Source organism: Maniola hyperantus, chromosome 7 (assembly GCF_902806685.2).
Source record: "Maniola hyperantus chromosome 7, iAphHyp1.2, whole genome shotgun sequence".
Lineage (NCBI taxonomy): Eukaryota > Metazoa > Arthropoda > Insecta > Lepidoptera > Nymphalidae > Maniola > Maniola hyperantus.
Window position 1 is genome coordinate 3,673,709 of NC_048542.1, and position 21,059 is coordinate 3,694,767.

The 21,059-nt window shown below is 36.7% G+C and overlaps 1 protein-coding gene across 1 annotated transcript; it reads left to right on the forward strand.

Annotated features, from left to right (window-relative positions):
• Nucleotides 1–1,783: 1,783 nt before the first annotated feature.
• Nucleotides 1,784–21,025, forward strand: LOC117983948 (sperm-specific sodium:proton exchanger-like). Its single transcript, XM_069499823.1, is given in 23 exon segments — nt 1,784–2,045; nt 2,883–3,009; nt 3,516–3,701; nt 4,837–4,892; nt 5,126–5,564; nt 6,394–7,101; nt 7,293–7,518; nt 8,030–8,183; nt 8,778–8,952; nt 10,396–10,631; nt 10,977–11,098; nt 11,327–11,453; nt 11,521–11,599; nt 11,701–11,801; nt 12,231–12,374; nt 13,026–13,072; nt 13,480–13,655; nt 14,078–14,196; nt 14,758–14,902; nt 15,487–15,590; nt 18,717–18,864; nt 19,568–19,721; nt 20,757–21,025. Coding segments are annotated over 23 exon segments (3,969 nt in total). The 5' UTR covers nt 1,784–1,974; the 3' UTR covers nt 20,882–21,025.
• The last annotated feature ends 34 nt before the right edge of the window (nt 21,026–21,059 follow it).

Below are 21,059 nucleotides of genomic sequence, written 5' to 3' on the forward strand. Positions count from 1 at the left end.
AGGGACTGAGGGGGCCACGCTAGTTGCAAATAAGCACCAGTTTTCAGTGCTACCAGATTTTTACGAAAAATAAATAGCGCGGGAGCAAAAATAATCGGCAACTGAGTTGGTACAGTAGCTACGGGTAACTTTAGAAACGTATCTAGCATTGTGAGTCGATGGTTCAATGCAATTAATGGCATAAAAATTATAAAAAAACTCAATCACCTGCTGTTAACTGTTTAATAACATCTAAGAACACCTAATTAGTCAGTAAAATTTATAACTATCTACGTAGGTAAATTATATCCTAAAACCCTATTTTAAAGCACTATTATACCAATCTTACCTACCTCTAGGTACCTATATACTTATTTTAATTTAGTAATTATTTACTAGTTTTATAATGCTTGCTTTTTACTCTGCTTGTGTGAGCTCAATGTAAAATAGAAAAGCAGGAACTGGTTCATTGACTCATTCACATGACACAACTGAACCACATAGTTACATTACTAGACAATCATCTTAAATATGCGGGCCGATTGCCGTAAACTGACATGTCACATCTCAATAGAAATATCCTTAAGAATCGTAATCGTTACAGTGATATCATTATTTTACGATTTGATATTAGCTAATGTCAAACGTGTTGTTTAATTTAAAATTCATCATCTAATTCCGTGTCTTTGTTAGATGATAGAGTTAGTCGAATTTTTATTTTAACAAATTAACTAAGTAAGTACCTATAAAAAATACCTATACCTGAAGTACAGAAATGTCCAAAGTGTCCCAAAATGATCCATCCATACCTTTCATAGACAATAAGAGTAAATAAATTATCTATGATCCTACTGTGCTCACGGTGCTCACGTCAATTTTCAAACGCCATTGTCAAAACCAGTCAAAACACAATGAAACAGTGGTGCCAGATTAAGGTATTTTACTTTAGATTTAGGGCAAAACTAAACTAGCAGGGTAATATTTTTTAGTGTGTTAATTCATTAAGATGGGCAGGTCGCTTGTTTGGGATGCAACTTGTGTAGACACTTTAGCTGCATCCCACATTCAGGCGACCTCCTCTATGGCGGGTGCAGCGGCCATCAGCGCGGAACAGGCCAAAAGGCGCAAATATGAAAACCTCGATGGGAGCTTCGTATTGGTGCCTTTTGGTGTGGAGACCTTGGGGCCGTGGGGCCCGGGGGCTCGAGCTCTTTTTGAAGAAATTGCGAAAAGAGTTATCGAGTCAACCGGGGACCCGAGAGCTGGCAGCTACCTTGGCCAAAGAATTAGTTTGGCCATCCAAAGGGGTAATGCTGCCAGCATCTTGGGTACAATGCCTCGCTGCGGTGGTCTCGATGAGGTTTTAGATTTAATTTAATTTATTTTAGTTTTAATTTAATGTTGTTTTTTTTAGATTTAAGTTTATTAATAGTTTATTTGTAATATGGCCGTGTAATGGTTTTGTTTTCCTAAACAATTAATGATACAAATTTAACAAAGCTGCAAAAAAAAAAAACATATAGAATAGTGATTCACATTTTTGGGTAAATAATTTAACTACGGTATTATGAAGATTTGATGTAAAATAAAAGGATTACTTAAAAAGGTTTAAACTTAGCTACTGCCACGAATTAATAGATTACTTGAAAACACAACGAAAACATATGATTAAATTTATTAAATAAATCCAACAGTATAACTGTTGGATTTAATATAAAATTGTAACGCAAAAGTCAATAATAATAATTCACAATATTAGTTAATTATTATTTTGAAACCAAGCATGTGGTAAAGTGAAATTAAGGCTTGGTAACACTGCAATAAAAACGTCACGGTAAAGACACGAAAACGTAAAAATTGTAAACAAAACCTCGCGCGCGAAACTCATTTTTTTATTTATATTTCGCGTTTTGGGCTGTGATTTTGACTTTTGAGTTGCAATTGAAGTTAGAACCGTATGGTAAAATAAAAATACTACTATTGTATAAATGAGCCATGGCTACCCACAATAAAACTCTACAGGTAATAGCCACCAAGCTGGGACTTGGTGAAGAAAAAGTTATAAGGTAATAACACTTTCATTTGCTTATTAGTGTTTCAAATTCTAGTCATTGTGATAAGTTAAGGAAGTGTCTAGCCGACCGACCGGCTGAGGCTAGTCATCTGAGTTTTTTTTTTTACTAAGTACCTACCTACTTAATATTGATGAATATAAATTTTCTCTGCATGGTATTCCTCATTACAGAGGGTCGTGACTCTTCAGATCCCTACAATTTAAAATCAACTTGCATTTTAGAATAAGTAGGTACCTTAAGAATAACTTAAAAAAAAGACCTGTTTTATTTTTTTCGTTCTGTAGAGAGTAATAAAGGTAGATTGAAGTACTGTGTAACCGCGTATGAGATAGCGATAGCACGACGTAACGATGAATAACACGACAATTATTACCATTATTTAGTAGTCAATATTTGTATTAACCGATCAACAATATTTTTGTATTAAACGTTTTTTATGTGAAAACAAGTAAATGACTAATGAGAAATACAATGACGCCACGAATTCTCAAAGTTTGTTTTGCAACTAAAGTTGCATTCCTTGTAAATATAAAAATACAAAAAAATAGGTTAGCTGCGTCTCTGTTTATCACATTAGTAACTTTATCTATGCTCTCTTAGTGTGAATGAGAAAGCAAACGTTCCTGTTGCTACCTTTATTACTCTATCTACGTTTTGTTCATAAATTTCACCTTAATATCTGACAATACCCCAGAAAATTATTATAAGTGGGATATACCTATACACACTATTAATATGGGTAGTGATAATATTATGGCTAGTGGGTCTTTAGTGTCTCTAGAAATGCTTTGTTATAGGTAAGCTAAATATAACATTTGTTTTTTACAGTAAAGCTGCAGAATTTGAGCGTTTATTGCAAACAAAATCCGTCGCGTACAGCAATATGACAGATACCAGCAAAACTGTCATATGTTTGGACCTTGCTGCATCCATTTTTGGTGCTGATTTGGATAATGTAAGTTTCTCTACTTTATAGCTCTGATAGCCTGGGTTCAATCCTGGAAATGCACCTCTAATTTTACAAATTGCATTTTAAGCAATCAAAAAAACAAGGATCACTTGAGTACCTTTCACTTTTAGTTTTTTCCAGTCTGTCTATCTATCTGTCACAGCCATTTTAAAAATAAAAGCTGTAAAGTTAAAAATTTAGAATAGTTATAGAAATCTGTTTGTGCTGATATGTATTAAAAAAAATTTAGGGTACCTCGGTACATGAAAAGTGTGAGCCAAAAAAATTTTACTTAACTCTTCATTATTTTAAAATCATTATAAGGTTTCTTACACCGTTTTTGGAAACTATTTATGAAATAGTGTCCGTCAAAGTTTTTAGAAATTATATGAAATCTAATACTACATGCACTTGACCATTTAAATTATATATTTTTTTATACTGCAGTGAATACGATATTTTAAATAACTTTTCGATTAAAAATTATAACATTACTTCATATCTAATTCCAGAAAACTGCAATCAAGTACTCGGGCTTGAGAGGTCCCACATACATAAACTGCAGAAAGATAGTTGAGAATCTTCTAGAATTGACCAGCGATAGACTGACAGTGTCATTTCTGTGCCTCTCATTGCAATGTGCCGGAGTGCAGACTTTGGCTGAGGACATATTGGAGGAATACCAGAGGCAAAAGGGTGTATGTATATTTTTTTATCTCCACAGGGTCTTTTAAGGTCATAAGCTCATTAGAGCCACCCGGCACCCGACCAGCACCACCTCGTCGTTCGGCGTCCACTTGTTGTCAACAGGTGGTCCAAGGGTGGACGCCGTGTTGTCACCAGTGAACCTCGCGTCGTCAACGAGTGAACGTCGCGCAGCCAACGCTTGGACATCGCGTGGTCCACAAATTTTCAATTATTGTATAAGATATCCATACTAATATTATAAATGCGAAATTGTGTCTGTCTGTCTGTCTGTCCGTCTGTCTGTCTGTCTGTCTGTCTGCTAGCCTTTCACGGCCCATCCGTTCAACCGATTTTGACGAAATTTGGTACAGCGATAGATTGCATCCCGGGAAGGACATAGGCTACTTTTTATCCCGAAAAATCAAAGAGTTCCCACGGGATTTTTAAAAACCTAAATTCACGCGGATGAAGTCGCGGGCATCATCTAGTCTTCTATAAGTTTTTCTTTATTCATTTTTAATAACAAAATAATACGATCGAAAGAAAGGCTAGGAATGAAGGGAGGGAAGGAAGGGAGGGGTTTTGTCTGGTGGGAGTCTTCGGCCGTGGCTAGTTACCATCCTACCGGCAAAGCCGTGCCGCCAAGCGATTTAGCGTTCGGGTAGGATGCCGTGTAAAAACCAAAAGGGCATGGGTTTCATAAAAACTGCCATACCTCTTCCAAGTTAGCCCGCTTCCATCTTAGATTGCATCATCATTTACCACCAGGTGAGATTGCGGTCAAGGGCTGACTTGTATCTGATAGTAGAAAAGACGTCGGCCTGCCAGTTGGAAGTCAGGCTCGCACCTCTAACTTTTCGGAGTTTGTGCACTTTTTAAGCAACTAAATATCACTATAACAACGAAAACATCGTGAAGAACCTGCATGCCTGAGTTTTCCATAATGTTCTCAAAGGTGTGTTGTGTTAAGCCTGCCAATCTGCACTTGGCTAGCTTGGTAGACTATGACCTTCAGTAGTGAGCCGGCGATGGGTTGAGATGATGACGATGATAAGGGGCGCTATATGCCTTTTTCGTAGAGTGACAAAGACAAGTGTAAAAGGAAAAGCAATAAGTTCGAAATACCTTCTTTTTACATTGTTGCAGGACATTGATTTGAGTTTACCACAATATGTTTGTATGGCTGTGCATCAAGCTTGCAGGTAAGCTATTTATTTACTGAATGATGCCCGCGACTTTGTCCACAAGTTTTTATAAATCCCGTAGAAACTCTTTGATTCTCTGGGATAAAACTTAGCCTATGTCCCGTCTCTGGAATGCAAGCGTCTCTGCCGAATTTTGTAAAAAAAGGCAGGCATACATTTGATACTTAATAGTGTAGATTAAAAATCACATAAGAGCGATTCATTTTATTTAATACTGAATCGTATTTTAGGTTAAACAAAATTAAGATATCAAAAAGTAAACTGATGGAGAAGTCTAGACTAAAACCAGGACAGTGGAAAAAATTTGATGCTGATTGGACAAAACTAGTGGATGAAAAATTTGCTGCTGGTAAAAAGAGAGGTAGACCACCAAAGAATGCAGAAAAAGTTTGTGTTGAAAGTGAAAAAATGGAAGTTGATGGACCCAGTCCCACTGAAGAGAAAGAAGAACCTGCGATAGAACCTTACGAAGATTGGAAGAAACGCGTGCTTGCAGATGCTTACAAAGAACTGCGAGAGCTTGAAGAAAAACAAAAAAAAGAAGAAAACGAGAGCAAAATGAAAGAAAATCAGTTAATGGAGAAAAAGTTTACCTCGCCTAGGCGGTCGCCGAGGAAGACGCCGCGAAAGTTTTCGCCAGACAAAAGTCCGACGAAACCTGTGACTGCTGTTAGACTTCTTTTTCCAAGACAATGATCTATCTAAGATCTGTATTAAGTAATTATGTAATTTTTATGACTGGCTTTAATAGGACCCTGGGGTAAAACAAAACTGTTGTTGCATTTAAATAACAATATTTTGGGTGTTCTTTTTTGACATAAGTATTGTAATAAAACGTAGCTTTAACGAAAAAAAAGGTTTTTTATCACTAAAATATCACAACACTAAAGTTTACAGTCTATGTGGTCATGCATTATCACTCATCGACATCATGAACACAATTTTTATAATAATAATTTATACTGTCACAACAATGTTTGCTAACGAAGTTTTTTCAAAAGGATCAAACAACACAATCGATGAAGAAGTTACTTTCGAAAATCCATATCGGCCATCTTTGGTCTACCCTACATCTCTTGGATTCCTATTCATATTTACGACACTCCTCATCGGTGTTGTTATAAGAACTGTAATGTTATGGACAAGCATGTGTATTCCGTACCGGATTGTGATGTTCTGTATTGGAGGACTTGCAGGATTCTGCGCCCACACATATCCATCATTCAGACCCATTGTCCAGATATGCTATATCGACGTGGATTTGCTCCTTCTAGCGTACTTGCCAATAATGGTTTTCTATACATCATATACGGTCGATTCTCATTCATTTTGGAAAAGCTTTCCTCAAATATTACTGGTTGGAGTACCTGGAGCTTTATTAACTGCTTTAATAGTTGCTTTTATGGCGTACTACTTGATCGAATCATCGTGGAACTTTCCAACAGCTTTCTTATTTGGAGTAATTTGCTCTCCGATATATCCAATGGAAGTTGTGAAGCAGTTGAAAGAAACGTCCAAAGGGAAATATATAAGCGTTCTACTTTTGGGAGAAGGATTGATTGGAGATGCGACAGTCATGATTGAATTTACGGCTGTTTTTGGATATTTAGCACTCGCAATAACTGAAGCTTCTCAGCTATCGTTGTTACTTCTTCGATTTGCTGGAGGCGGTGCGTTATTGGGGATCGTTATGGGGAAAACGATATCCGCATTTTTATCATTGACGTATTACGATTTGCCTTGTGCCGTATCTCTAACTTTAGCTGGGGCATATCTTACGTACTATATTGGAGAGAAATATTTCTACGTTTCGGGTTTATTGGGCACTGCGATAGCTGGCGTGATGGTCAGCAAACGCAAATCAACTCTTGCTGCAGATATTGAACAATTTGTTTCATGTTTCTGGAGTATTTTAGCGCATATTGCCAATACATTGATCTTTGCAATTGTCGGTGTTGTCATATTTGAGAAAGTGAGCTATGTTATCAGCGTCCGTCAAGTGGCTTTGATATTCGTCACGTATACTACGGTGTACTTCTCAAGGTTACTGGTGTATGCGATAATGACTCCTATTTTAAGGCGCATTGGGTATGGAATGTCGTGGCAGCATTCTATGGCTTGTGTTTGGGGAGGCTTGAGAGGTCCTTTGTCACTCTGTTTGGCATTGATTGTGCTGCAAACTCCAGCCGTAGGGGACGCTGGTGAAGTAAGTGTAATAAAGAAGTTTAACATAGAAATATGAATTCTCCCCTATGGTATCCTCCTTTTAGTACCAGTTATATTTTGTCAACTTACATGTACTTGCTATCTGGCCTTTCTTCTTCTTATGAAGAAGATCTTTCTCTTCCTTGTTTTCTCTTTAGTTTGTCCATTTTTATAATTTGATCAATTTTCTAGATATTCATAATTCAGACAGCGGGCCTGGTGCTCCTGTCTTTGCTTCTCAACGCAACGACCATGTATAGATTGTTAAAAGTAATTGGGTTAGCCGAAATATCTTTGGCCAAAAAGGCAAATATGACCAACTGTGTGAAACGCATCATGTCGACGAGAGATCGCTGCATTTCGATGTTGAAGATCGACAAGTTCCTTGCGGATGCCAACTGGGATCTTGTGCAAATAGGCAAGTAAATTAATAATTTTGTTATTTCTATTATTTGTTAATTCAATGAAGTTAATTGTTTTTTTTTTAATTATCTTCCGTGAATCTTTTGTTTTACAGTTTTTGTTTAAACATGATCCTAAAGTTTTTCTGGACCAAACTTGACTATATTCTTATTCACACTTTCTCGTCCGAAATTCGGAATTCCGAAAGAGACTATTGTGTGTATCTTTGTAAACTTCATTACCTATATAATTCTAATCATACTAAAGTATTAGTAAAATTGGAAGCTTTACTTAACTCAAAAGAAAAAGTTAAACTAAACGGTAAGAACTGAAATAGAACTAAAAACTGTAATAAAAAATAAAAAAAAGGCGATTTAGCAGACACTGAAATCGATGGTGATCAAGATGCAAAATACATATAAATATCACAATTGCGAAGATGGAATAAATTGCATATTGATATACTTATCGTAGATTTTATAATTGAGACTCCATCATGTAAAAATAAGTAGGTTTTGATTGTCTAGGAACGACTATCAAACATCCATATCGAATCCAAATGTCGAGGGATGAGGATAGCGACGATGAGACTTACATGGGCTATCACTACACTACTTGTCCAGACTGTGAGAGGGAAATACCCAATGAGCCGACGAAGAAGGAGTTTGCGGAAATGATGAGGCTTGTACTTTTTACATTTTCTTGGAAAGTTTTCGAGACGGTCAAGCACGTAGTTTTTTTGCTCGAACAAGCTGCTTGACGGTCGCATCAAGCAACTTGACCGTCTCGGAACCTCTTTAGGTGTACTACTTGACTGAGTGGGCTTGTAGGATAAGACTGCAGGTTGCGGAAGGTTGACAGTAACATTGAGAACCTTCGTCATCCTATCCTCCCGCAACACGCATCCTATCTCACGAGTCGTCTCAGCCTATAGCTATAGCAAAAACAAAATCGTGGTCAAAAGTTTCAGTTTTTCATATTGATCTACACGAATGATTTGGAAAAATTCTATCAATCTTCTGTCTTTGTTGTACCGTATTCTTGTTCCGTTAAATCCCACTGGTAGGGATAATATCTTAGATCGACTAGTAGGTACCTACTTCCCTGTCAACTTATCTTTTTCTTTGAACTGTTACAAGCTTTTGGGACAAATAAAAAATGAATTAAACAAACTACTTAATTTTTAGTCACTGATTTTTCTACAAAAGCTTTTTCAGTTTTTCTTATTGCGGTGATGTACGCAATCGTTTATTGCGTAATTAAATATTTCACCAGAGAAGCAAACCAGCGTGTACTGAAAGCAATGAAGATTTCCTACTGGCGTCAATATGAACACGGCAAGATCAGCAAGGATGGGGTGAGGATATTAGTGCAAGCTGTTGAGGTGGCCGCTGATGCGGACGATGGAAGGGTCAACTTAGATCAACTGGCTACTTTGTGGAAACCTAAGGTAGATGTTTTGACCGTTGCACCTAATTTTACCGTTATTACACATAATGAAAAATAAGAAGCTTATCTAAATTCTTCATCTTGAGATGACATTTAAGATAGATCTATCTTGCAATCTTATCGGTAGAATTAAATACAATTTACAAAACAACGTATTAAATGAACCTAATAAAAGAAAAATGATATCAATACTTATAATAAAACTGTAACAGGTCAAATTCTGTACATTGAAGATATTTTGAAATTTTTTTTTCGAGGGCACTCTATAATCGATACTGAACCCAAAACTGTAATTTTTTTCATTTTTGTCTGTCTGTCTGTCTGTCTGTCTGTATCACGACCGCGCATCACGCTGAAACTACTGAATGGATTCCAATGAAACTTGGTACGATTTGAGGTCATACTATGAGGAAGAATATAGGATACTTTTTATCCCGAAATTCAGCATGGTTCCCGTAGGAGAGGGGATGAAAGTTAAAATGTATACTGAGTAGTAATTCATTAACGCGTAGTCCGATTTCATTCATTCTTTTTTTGTTAGAAAGGGGGATATTTTAAAGATTGTTCCGTAAATATTTCAAGGTCATCGGCTTTTAACCGAGTGTCAAAAAGGAGGTGGTTCTTTTTTCTACATCGATTTTTTCGAGATTTCTGGACCGATTTGCAAAATTTTTTTTTAAATCAACAAAAAAAGTTTTCGTGGTGGTCACATAAAAAATTCTGAATTCAACTCCTTAATCCTGATGCTGCAGGGTTACTGCCCGCCTGAGTTATCAAGATTCAGGAAGTGTTCATAGTGAATTCATATTGTAGGTACCAAGCAACGACTTTATTCTCAGACTTCAAGTCTCAACTCCTCAACTCTGATGATGTAGGGTACAGCACTCCTAAACTATAATGTTTCAGGAACTGCGGATGATGCAAAATTATTTTAGGTACCAAGCATAGGCTACATCATTGAACTTCGGATCCTAACTCCTCAATCCTGATGCTGCAAAGTACTGAAGTCCTAAATCGTGGGGATTTTAAAAAAAATTAAAAAATTTGAATCGACTGTTAGGCGGAACGAAGTTCGCAGGGTCAGCTAGTTTTATAATAAGGATATTTTTGCGAGAGAAAAAAATTTCTTATAAAAATGTGAAAGCTACTAACAAGTTAACTTTTCAAAAGAATCTAAGGGTTCAAGACATACTCAGAATTTACTTTAATACATATTTCGTCATTATCGTAGAAAAATGACACATTTGCATTTTGTGAAAATTTACAGTACAACCATTTTAAGTACTTTCTAAAAAAATCCTGACAATTATTATAGAAAAAATCCGTAGAAATGAAAGTTCACATACATCCAATAAAAAGGTCGTGTTTTAGGTATGCGGTAGATTGATATTTCATATAGCAATAGTAATTCATGATACGATCATGATGATCTGTTCTTTTTAAGGCCCATGCAGTCTGGCTTCGTCGTAAGTTAGTAGACATGATGATGCCAGATCCGGCAAATGCCCAAATCCCTCGCACGCCCTGGCGTCAGTGGTGCTTCAATCTAGTTTCCACTGTGTGGTTCGATGGTTTTATATACGTGATGATATTGTTGAACACCCCTGTCATACTATGTGAAGTGCTGCTGAAACCACCTGTGACGGAGACCGTTACATTAACGATCAAGTTGCTTAATTTGTAAGCCATTCCTTTCGTAATCAATCTCATAAGACTTGTTACACTTTAAATTCTCTGTTCAATCGTCAAAGTTTTATAATGAATCTATACCTAAATGTGCCGTCGATCTGCTTGTCAGTAAAAAATATATACCTAGTCGTACCAGAACGTTGCTCTAAGCAAGATTGTTTTCTGAAATTTGGCACTCCTTTAATTTTTTTTGCTTTTATTTAACAATAATCTTGGAACATTGATATAATTTTTATTGTATTAATTTTTACATTAGCCAATTCAATAAACTCACATTAACTAATTCTATCTAATTAATGACGTTAGATTTAATTTCATCTTTAACTTTTATTTTAGATTCTTCTTCGTCATCTACTTTATGGAAATGGTTATGAAATTTTTTGGTTTAACTGTTCGTGGATATTTTAAGTCACATTGGAATAAATTAGATTTCTTTATTATCGTTATGGCTACATGCGGTAAGAATTTACGGCTTTTCTAATTATTTTATTCTTCCTTTAACCGTTTTGATATTCATAAATGATATTCAGTTCCACTCAATACAGCAAATATTTTTCAAACTCTTTCAAAAAAATTGTTTAAAAAATTGGTAGTTTTCACCTTCATATTTTTCTTCTGCGTCCGAACATTTTCCGAGTCTGATTTTTGTCTAAATTTGTAACAATAATTTGTTGGTACTGTTTTAGATTTGATCTTAGACATAATCGATGCTGTAACACCATGGGACAAGTGGAATAATTTAAACTCGAGTGTGCTTACTGCCACTAAGTTGTTAAGAATGCTTCGATTCTTAAGATTATGCAAGTTGGCCAGGTTGGATAGGTTTTCTTCAATAATAGCGTATAGTCTTCTATTCCTCATGGTTTCCATTTTCTTCCAGAGTGTCTGTACCTAAAGTCATGGCTTACATCGATAGAATGATAGATTTACAATTAGCATTCGGTTATGATGTCGGAAAAGTAAGTTCGTATTTTCATTTTCGTTGTAGATGCATACTAGATATTTCTTGTAAATTCTTAATTCAAAACGAGCTGCGGATCTCATTGGGATTTTATTTTAGGGATTCGTAACTGGTGAACAAGAAGTATCTAATCTTCTTCCACAATTAGTTGATAATAAACAAATACAAGAAACACTTCATAATAAACTTGAAGTTGATAGGTGAGTTATATGCATTAGATTAAAAGTTGCCCACGATTTTGAATGCCCGGACTGTTAATTAAGAGTAGCCTTTATTACTCCTTGCAAACTCCCGTAAAAGTCCAGTTAGTTCAGCCATTTCTTAAATTATGACGCCCAGACGGAACAAAAATTGAAAAACGTATGTTTGAATTTTAGTAGCGGACAAGTATGAACTTGAGAATGGCAGTTATTTCGAAATCACAGTTAAATATCTTAATTTCATTTATTGGTATAGATTTTTCATATTAATGTGGAGTACTCCAAGGGAGTTTACTGAGACCGCTACTCCTTTTAATTTATATCACAATCAATATTGATGAAATCGATGAATTTTAATAAATCCCAAATCAATACTTATAATAATATATAATAAAGTGATATTCAAATGTAGAATATTTTAAATGATAGGTTAACGGTAACACGCCAGCTAGGATTACTACAAAGGGATCGTCCGTGGACAGCGATAACTGTTAAAACGCGACAAGCTACAACATCGACTTTGAATATAATGCTACTTGATGCCATGCAACTAAAGGAGGAAGGTATGACAGAGTAAATTCACATTACTTACTTACTTCTACATACACAAAAATGATAGATCTGAGAGTTCTCCATAATGTTCTCAAAGGTGTGTGAAAGCTGCCAACCCGCATTTTGCCAGCGCCTATAGCCTATGATCCTAGCATAAGTTTTATTTTATAAATGGCTAGCGACCCGCCCCGGCTTTGCACGGGTAGCTTATTACAATTTTCGTAGGGATCTCTAATTTTTTTAAAAATAAAATTATAGCCTATGTCACTCAGGAATAATGTAGCTTTCTACTGGTGAAATAATTCTCTAAGCCGGTTCAGTAGTTCCAGAGATTACTTCCTACAAACAAACTTTCAAACTTTACCTCTTTATAATATTAGTATAGATAAATTTATTTAGAAAATACTTATTTTAAATAATCTTGCAAAAAGTTTTCTTTCGGAGGGTTTTTAATCAGATTATATAATATTTAGGTTTCCTAGATGAAGTAGAATATCGATTATTGGTTAATGCAATACAAGAAAAGGTGCAAATGTGTCGTCATAAAGGAAGTTTGGTAGCCCCTGCTTCGCCTGAAGTAAATTAAACATATTATTATGTTCGTTTTGTTATTATTGTAAAACTTTTTATACCACCCTTAGCTTAATTTTTAATAGACGCAGTTGCGAGCAGTGTCCTGGCTACAAGGAAATGAGCGAGTTGCTGATTTCTTTATAGAAAACTCTGAAATTCACAACTATAACATTAATGATATTCTTGTATCTCGGGGCAAGTATTTTTTATTGCATTTCTGACTACTGAAATTTTGAAGTTAATCTAAGAAATAAGGCTTTGCAGACCTGTCGTGTCACTATCGTGGCGATTTGAAAATAGAATAAAAACATTCGAATAATCAAGTCAACTCCCCGTCATCTAAGGAAAATGTAGGCGTAGCTTATTGAAATCCCGCGTTTATAGCTGATTCTGTTGCGCACAATCTCTATACTGGTCTATGCTATCTTTTTTCCGCCGATAATTAAAAAAAGGGATAGCAACAAGACCTGTCATTTTAGCTTAGTTTAGAGATTGCGTACAACACAATTTGCCACATTGTATCTTTATAAAGGAGGTTTTGTGTTATTTGTAGGTGACCGTCCAAAAGGTCTTTACATTCTAGTATCAGGCCTTTGTGAAGCCACTTACATACCACCAGAAGAAGATCTAGATGAGGCTATACCTAATTACGAGTTTCTAACAGACCTCAAGTTTGCGGAACCTAGCAAGGATTATATCGTTTCCGGAAATGCTATTGGAGTTTTGGGGGTATATTTTGGGACCATTTTTTTTCCTTACTTTCGCATCATTTTTATTTCAGACAACTAAGAAACGAAATGAAACACTACTTAGTTTTTTAGTTATTTATAATTTATCAGACAGTTCTTTTACACTGTTGTCTTGGCATTGGGATAATGAGTTAGTTCTAACACAACTTCGATTTTGTCAACATGTATTTTAACATGTCCTTCCGTGTCGTTTTTGTAATCCATTAAGATCGTGTCAAAGTTTTCAGATATTTAGTTCCACAGTTATTAATAACTTATTTGAGAATTCACCTACCTCGTTATGTTACGTTTCATTGGGATCATGATTTAATTCTATCGCATCATAGATTTCACCAACATATAGTTTAATAAGTCCTTTCATATCTTTTATGCAATTAAGATTGCATCATAATTTATTCACAGGTTCTTACGAATCGACCTTATAGTTATACAGCACGATGTGATTCAGCAGTACAGGCGTATTATATAACTATGCCCATAGTTAAGGAGGCTTTTAATCTAGCGCCACATCCTATTATGGGGTTAGTTCTACATTTATATTTTGGGTTACTTTAGTTTTACCTTCGTTTACCTTGATGATTGAAAAAATGATTTTTGTATTGCTTGTTATTCCATGCACATATTTTGTATGAACTTAGTATGATTATATTAAATGTGTGAATAAATTGTTTATTAAATAGACGGATAAGTTCAACTTCCCATCTGGTATTCAATTCAATGTGTTCACTTTTTGGTATACAATTATTTACGACTACTATCAAATGTCTTTTATTACTTACTAGATGATGCCCGCGACTTCGTCCGCGTGGGTTTAGGTTGTTTAAAATTCCGTGGAAACTCTTTAATTTTCCGGGATAAAAAGTAGTCCTTCCCCGGGATATAAGCTAACTCTGTACCAATTTTCATCAAAATCGGTTGAACGGTTGGGCCGTGAAAAGCTAGCAGACAGACAGACATTTTCTAACAGACAGATTCTAAATGTTTCTATGCTATTTTCTACGTCAGTAGTGGTAGATAGATCTAATATTAAATCCAATTTAATAAAATAGATGTTCTTAGATTTGACCTTCAATTGTTTTTAGACTAGAAGCAGCAATGTGGCGGGAGATCGGTATAAAGTTGTCTATGATGATACTGCCTATGGTACCCGCGTACCACGGCTGGTCTAATGAGAAAGTCAGCATGCGATTAGAACACGGCTTTGTACCATGTCTAAAGGCTTTTAAGGTTCACTCTTTATTACTAACTAAACTGTGAGACTACTCAAAATATATTAACATTTTTTTACCTATATAAGATTTGCTTTTGCTCTTAGGGTAGATATATGCTAGTGCACTTCATGCTGTGTAAGATTCAATTATTTATCAGCGAAAAAATTTGTCCTTGATGGACGTAGTAGTTAGAAAAAACTAGCCTTAATTGCCATTCATACCAAATCTCTATTTTCTTAGGAGAAACTGCTTTGGTAATAGACCGTATCTAAAGCCTCTTGTAAAACCATCATATGAACTACTAGCTGATACCCGCGACCTTGTTCGCGTGGATATAGGTTTTTGAAAACCCATGGCAACTCTTTGATTTTTCGGGATAAAAAGTAGCCTAGGTGTTAATCCAGGGTATAATCTATCTCCATTCTAAATTTCCGCCAAATCTGTCTGTTTTTGCGTGAAAGAGTAACAAACATACACACAAACTTTCGCCTTTATAATATTAGTGTGATTTTTGGGGTTCCGTAGTAATTTCTGTTTAGGTACGATACAAAAAAATTATTAGGTAGGTACATAGATATTCTAGAGTAATTTTGTCATTAGATATTTGTGGTAAACGAGCTCATGGAAGATATCGTGCTGCTCGATGGTGTGTGTCAAGATATGGCTACGAGGGAGGTATTCCAACCGCCTTGCTATATCCCGCGGTATGTTAATGAGTTCACTTCACCAGACTTGGTATTTTATTGGTACGTGCTAGGGGTTCCGGCTTTGGATTAAAATGCCAGTGTCCAAAACAAGAAAGTTTATTCACACTGTACTAAAAGTCCACAAAAAACAATGAGGTAGGCATTTGTCTCGAAGAACCCAAACACGTAGGTACTTGAAGCTTCGAGATTTGTAGGTATTTGTAACACAATTGCGGTTATAGATAGTGTTATTGTCTAGCTGATTTTTAAACGACTTCCAAAAAAGTGGCGGTTCTCAATTCGGTCTGTTTTTTTAAATGTATGTACACTTCTGGACCGATTTGCAATTTTTTTTAATTCAACAGAGGAAATGTCTGTGGTGGCCCCATAAAAAATTCTGGATCCAATCCTGATGCTGCAGGGTTACTGCCCAGTGCCCGCCTAAGTTATCAAGATTCAGGAAGTGTTCATAATGAATTAAAATTGTAGGTACCAAGCAACGACTTCATGCTTGGACTCCAAGTCCCAACTCCACCCTGATGATGTAGGCTATACAGCACTCCTAAACTATAGTGATTCATGAACTGCGGATAATGCAGTATTATTTAAGGTACCAAGTACCAGGTTGGTTGGGGTGGAACAACAAATTTCTGAAAGGCCGGCAATGCATTGGCAGTTCCTCTGGTGCTGCAAATGTTCATTGGCGGTAGTAAAACATCAGGAGTCCCGCCTGTTTGTTTGCTCGCTATTTTTATTTAAAAAACCGGCCAAGTGCGAGTCAGCCTCGCGCAATGAGGGTTCCGTACTACAGTCGTATTTTTTCGACATTTTGCACGATAATTCAAAAACTATGATGCATAAAAATAAATAAAAATCTGTTTTAGAATGCACAGGTGAAGATCTTTCATATGATACCCCATTTGATATAGTTATCTTACTTCGAAAATTGAAAATACTAATTTTTAGTTTTTTTTTTATTTATTTATTATTAACATACAAGAAAATTTACATATAATAGGTAGTACGCATTGTAAAAAAACCACAGAGGTTTGACCCTCAATGCGTACGTCTGCGCATTACATCATGCCTACTTTGTCAAAAAACAAAATTAGAAATAAGAAAATTAGAATTACTATATTATAATATACTAACTTAATGTTAAAAACAAAGAACATATAATACATATACCTACACATATATGTATATACATACATATATGCATATACATACACATGCAGATACACATATAATTTAACAGGTGACATTATTATTTATGTATTATACGTGCGACTATTATATCGTCACGACAGGAGCCAAGGAGATATCCCCGACGCAACCCGGCATGCTCATAGGTTGCCAAGGAAGTATCCCTTCAGCTTCCGTTTAATATTCGTTCGCGTTACCTTTTCCGCCAGAGAAGAAGGCAGCTGATTTAAAAGGCGAGGTATAATAAAACCCGTAGTTCTTTCACCGTATACATTGTTTGCCCGCGCAATGTGCAACCGGTTTGCAGTTATCGCCCGTGTATGTATGGGATGTTCTATTTTGCGACGTAAGTTATCGTTATAAAATTCTTCTTTTAGGATAGTGTATTTAAAATGTTCTTTGATAGGTAGTGTTTCGCAATGTTTGAATAAGCCTAGTTCATTTTTGTCATATTTTGTTTTAACAGAATTTGAGACAATAGTTTTTAGGATTTTAAGTTGAAGTTTATAAATATTATTTAAATAAGTACTGTAGGTACGACCATAGCTACTAAGGCCATATTGAATGTAAGATTGTGCGAAGCTATAGTATAACATTAACTTTACTTTGAAGGGAACTCGACGGTTTAAAATAGTAATATTTGCTAGAAATTGCCTTAACCTATTACAAACATAGTCTATGTGTAGGCTCCAGTTAAATTTGCTGTCAATAATAAGCCCAAGGTAAGTGTACTTGTCGACTAGTTCGACAGTGGGGCAGTTACAACCGCAATGACTAATTGGTGCATGTAGGCAGCTGTGAGTGTGAGCTATTATATTTTTGAACGGTGGGTATTTTAAATATGGTGATCTGATGTGGATCATTTTTGTTTTATTAGCGTTCAATACTAAGCCTGCGTCGTGGCACCATTTGTTCAGCCTATCAAAGTCCGTCTGCAGCATTCCACAAATTTTGTTAGGATCTTGGTCTGCCAACATAATACAAGTATCGTCTGCAAACTGATAACACGTACCGTGTTCAATACAATTACTCATGTCGTTGACATATGATAAAAAGTGCAATGGACCTAGTACTGATCCCTGGGCGGTACCTTCACTGGCTACAATGACGTCACTGTTAGTATTGCAAACGTTCACAGTATATGTGCGATTTCGTAGATAGTCGGCACACCAGGCGAGCAACGGCCCACGTATTCCACATGTGTCTAGCTTATTTTTCAGCTGTACGTGATCCAAAGTGTCAAATGCTCGAGAGAAGTCTATAAATAGTGCTATAACATGTTTTTTTTCGTTTAAATAGCCATTAACTTCATCAGTAAATTTCGAAAGAAGATTTGTAGTTCCTTTACCTTTTTGAAAACCGTATTGATTATGATAAATGACCTCGTTCTTCTTGTAGAAAGCATGGACTTGCTCACAGACATACTTTTCAACTACTTTATCTATCGACGACAAGAGACTTATGGGTCGGTAGTTCGAGAAGTCATTACGTTTGCCCTTTTTAAAAATTGGCCTAACAGAACCTTTTTTCAAGTTATCAGGGTAAACGCCGCATGAGATACTACTATTAATTAAGTTTGCTATGGCCACAGAGATTTTCTGTCCAACTAATTTAATGTGACTTACTTTAATACCATCAGTTCCCGGCGCCTTGTTGGGATTAAGGTCTTTTCATGTTCAAGTTCAAGTTCTTGACCACAATTTAATTTTTTTTGTGTGATCTAACCCTAAATTCACGGTTTTCAGATTTTTCCCCAAATGTCAGCTATAAGATCTACCTACCTACCAAATTTCATGATTCTAGGTCAACGGGAAGTACCCTGTAGGTTTCTTGACAGACAGACGGACAGACAGACAACAAAGTGATCCTATAAGGGTTCCGTTTTTCCTTTCGAGGTACGGAATCCTAAAAAGATCACATCAATATGGTTATATGCAGGACTGCCCATCGTCTTATATTCCCCAAATCCTCTCAAATGGCTGTGAGCAGTTTGTGTCCAGAGACCAAGCTACTGATTGTGCCAGCCAAGGACACAGATGATCTGGACATCATGGAAGATGAGATGGACGATTTACAGTGTGAACTGGTAAATAGTCAATATCCTTGTTCCTCCTTCACCGTTCTACCACAAAAAAGCGAGAAACAGCCCCGCGATCGTATTCATCGTTATCGTTATCGATAGCAAATTCTGCCCTTTGATTGGTTGATTCGCTGTATACATTTTTTTACAGCCAATCAAGGGGCGGAATTTGCTACCGATTACGATAACGATGAATACATTTTTCTTACACAATTAGGGGACTGATCGCTGTCCTGTTCCAAGGATGATGGTGTTGTGACGGTTGTCTTAGTGTTAAAAAATCGGTCAAGTGCGAGTCGGCCTTGCACATGAAGGGTTCCGTACGATCATATAAGAAGTAACGCCTTTTTTATGTATATATTTTCATGGCGGCCATTTTTAAATCTTTATTAGTTGTTGTTACTTATAGCGGCAATAAAATTATTCTGTGAAAATTTCAATCCTCTACCTATTACGGTTCACGAGATAGGTACAGCCCACTGACAGACGGACGGACAACGGCCGAGGCTTAGTAGGTCCCGTTGGCACACTTCGACCTGCCTTGCGTGTCGCAGCCCGCGCGGCTCGCAGTCTCCTTGTCGCCGCGTTGCAACAATGTGAACAGAGGCCCATTGAAATAGGACCCCGGACGGGTAGAGCATACTCTGACATACCTATTTTACCGTTGTATTTATAGTGAATCAAATGTATGGCAAATCAATTTCTCCAGGTATCAAACGTGTCATCTCGCTGTTTGTACCACAAAGTGGCTCGGAAGCTCTCGTCTGAATCGCGCGGCAAGAGCACCATGAGGATAAGGAGCAAGCGACGTCGGGGAGCCAAACGAGTCAACTATAGGGAATCCGTTTGGGGAAATAAGATTCGTGAGTACCTACTCTACTCGTATTAATCAATAATTAATTATCGTATTATTACCAAAGAAAGAAATAAATAAATAAAGAAAAACTTTTATTCTTAAATTGTGATTTGTGCCACACACTACATGACACAATAATGTCATAGGTACCTATAGTCCGCGACAGGTTGAAATGGCAATCGGGGTATGAGGCGGGGCATTTTATTTTCAACACCCAGGTATACCCACACACCTACCGTATTATCGTTTAAACTGATAATAAGAATACAACTGATGAATAATATTATGTGTAACCAGCTGATGCCCGCGATTTCGTTCGTGTGGATTTAGGTTTTTATAAACCCGTGGTAACTCTTTGATTTTCCGGGATAAAAAGTAACCTATGTCACTCTCCAGGTCCTTAACTATACCCATGCCAAAAATCACGTGGATCCGTTGCGACGTGATTGAAGGACAAACCAACAAACAAACACACTTTCGCATTTATAATAGGGGTTCCTAGTGATTTTATTTTCTTAGACCTGCCCTTAACACATCTTCTGCCTCCGATTTCGGTTCGGAAATAAAAAACTCCGGTTCTGAATTCGGTTCCGATATAATTACTTCCGTAACTTGAAGATCGCGCGATCATGCGATGCGTTCATATTGTCTAGTATTATTCGTCGCACGACCATCGACGTACGGACGATCACCGATCAAACATACTGATCTGTACTGAATGTTCTAATGGCGCTCGCGCGGCCACCAGGGGGAGCTACCACAGTGTGCGCTCGCTGCTCGTGGTCCACGTTTTCTTTTTTTAACTTTTAGGGAAATTTGCATGACAGCTAAAATTGTGCATCTCTGTTAAGAACCATTTCGAATGTGATCGCATCGCTCCAAAATAGGACACACAATTTCTTATCGCGCGACCAGTTTCATCGCACGATGAAATGATGACAATAGGACGGCGCCTAATGATTGCCAACCTGCGATAGGAGACGGCATTTCAAGAAGAAGAAGAACTGTGCAGCTTTACAATTATTAACTTACTTATTTTCAGCGACTGCGAGTACAGCAGTGCCATCCATGTCCAGCACTCACAGCGAAAAGGAGCTTACTTCTAAATATTACAGGCCAAGTTACACTGATATAGTGAGTTGTAATTTTAGAATGGCCAATATTTAAAAAAAAATCTTACCGATATGTCGATAGTTTTTGTTCGATACCTATATCGATACTTCCGACATCCCTATTACACACCAAGGATAATGTACAGTGCGACAAGGCTATCTTGGCGCTTGGCGAAAATCGGACTACTAAATCCGAATCGAACTACTAAATCGGCAACTAACGTTGCCGCCAA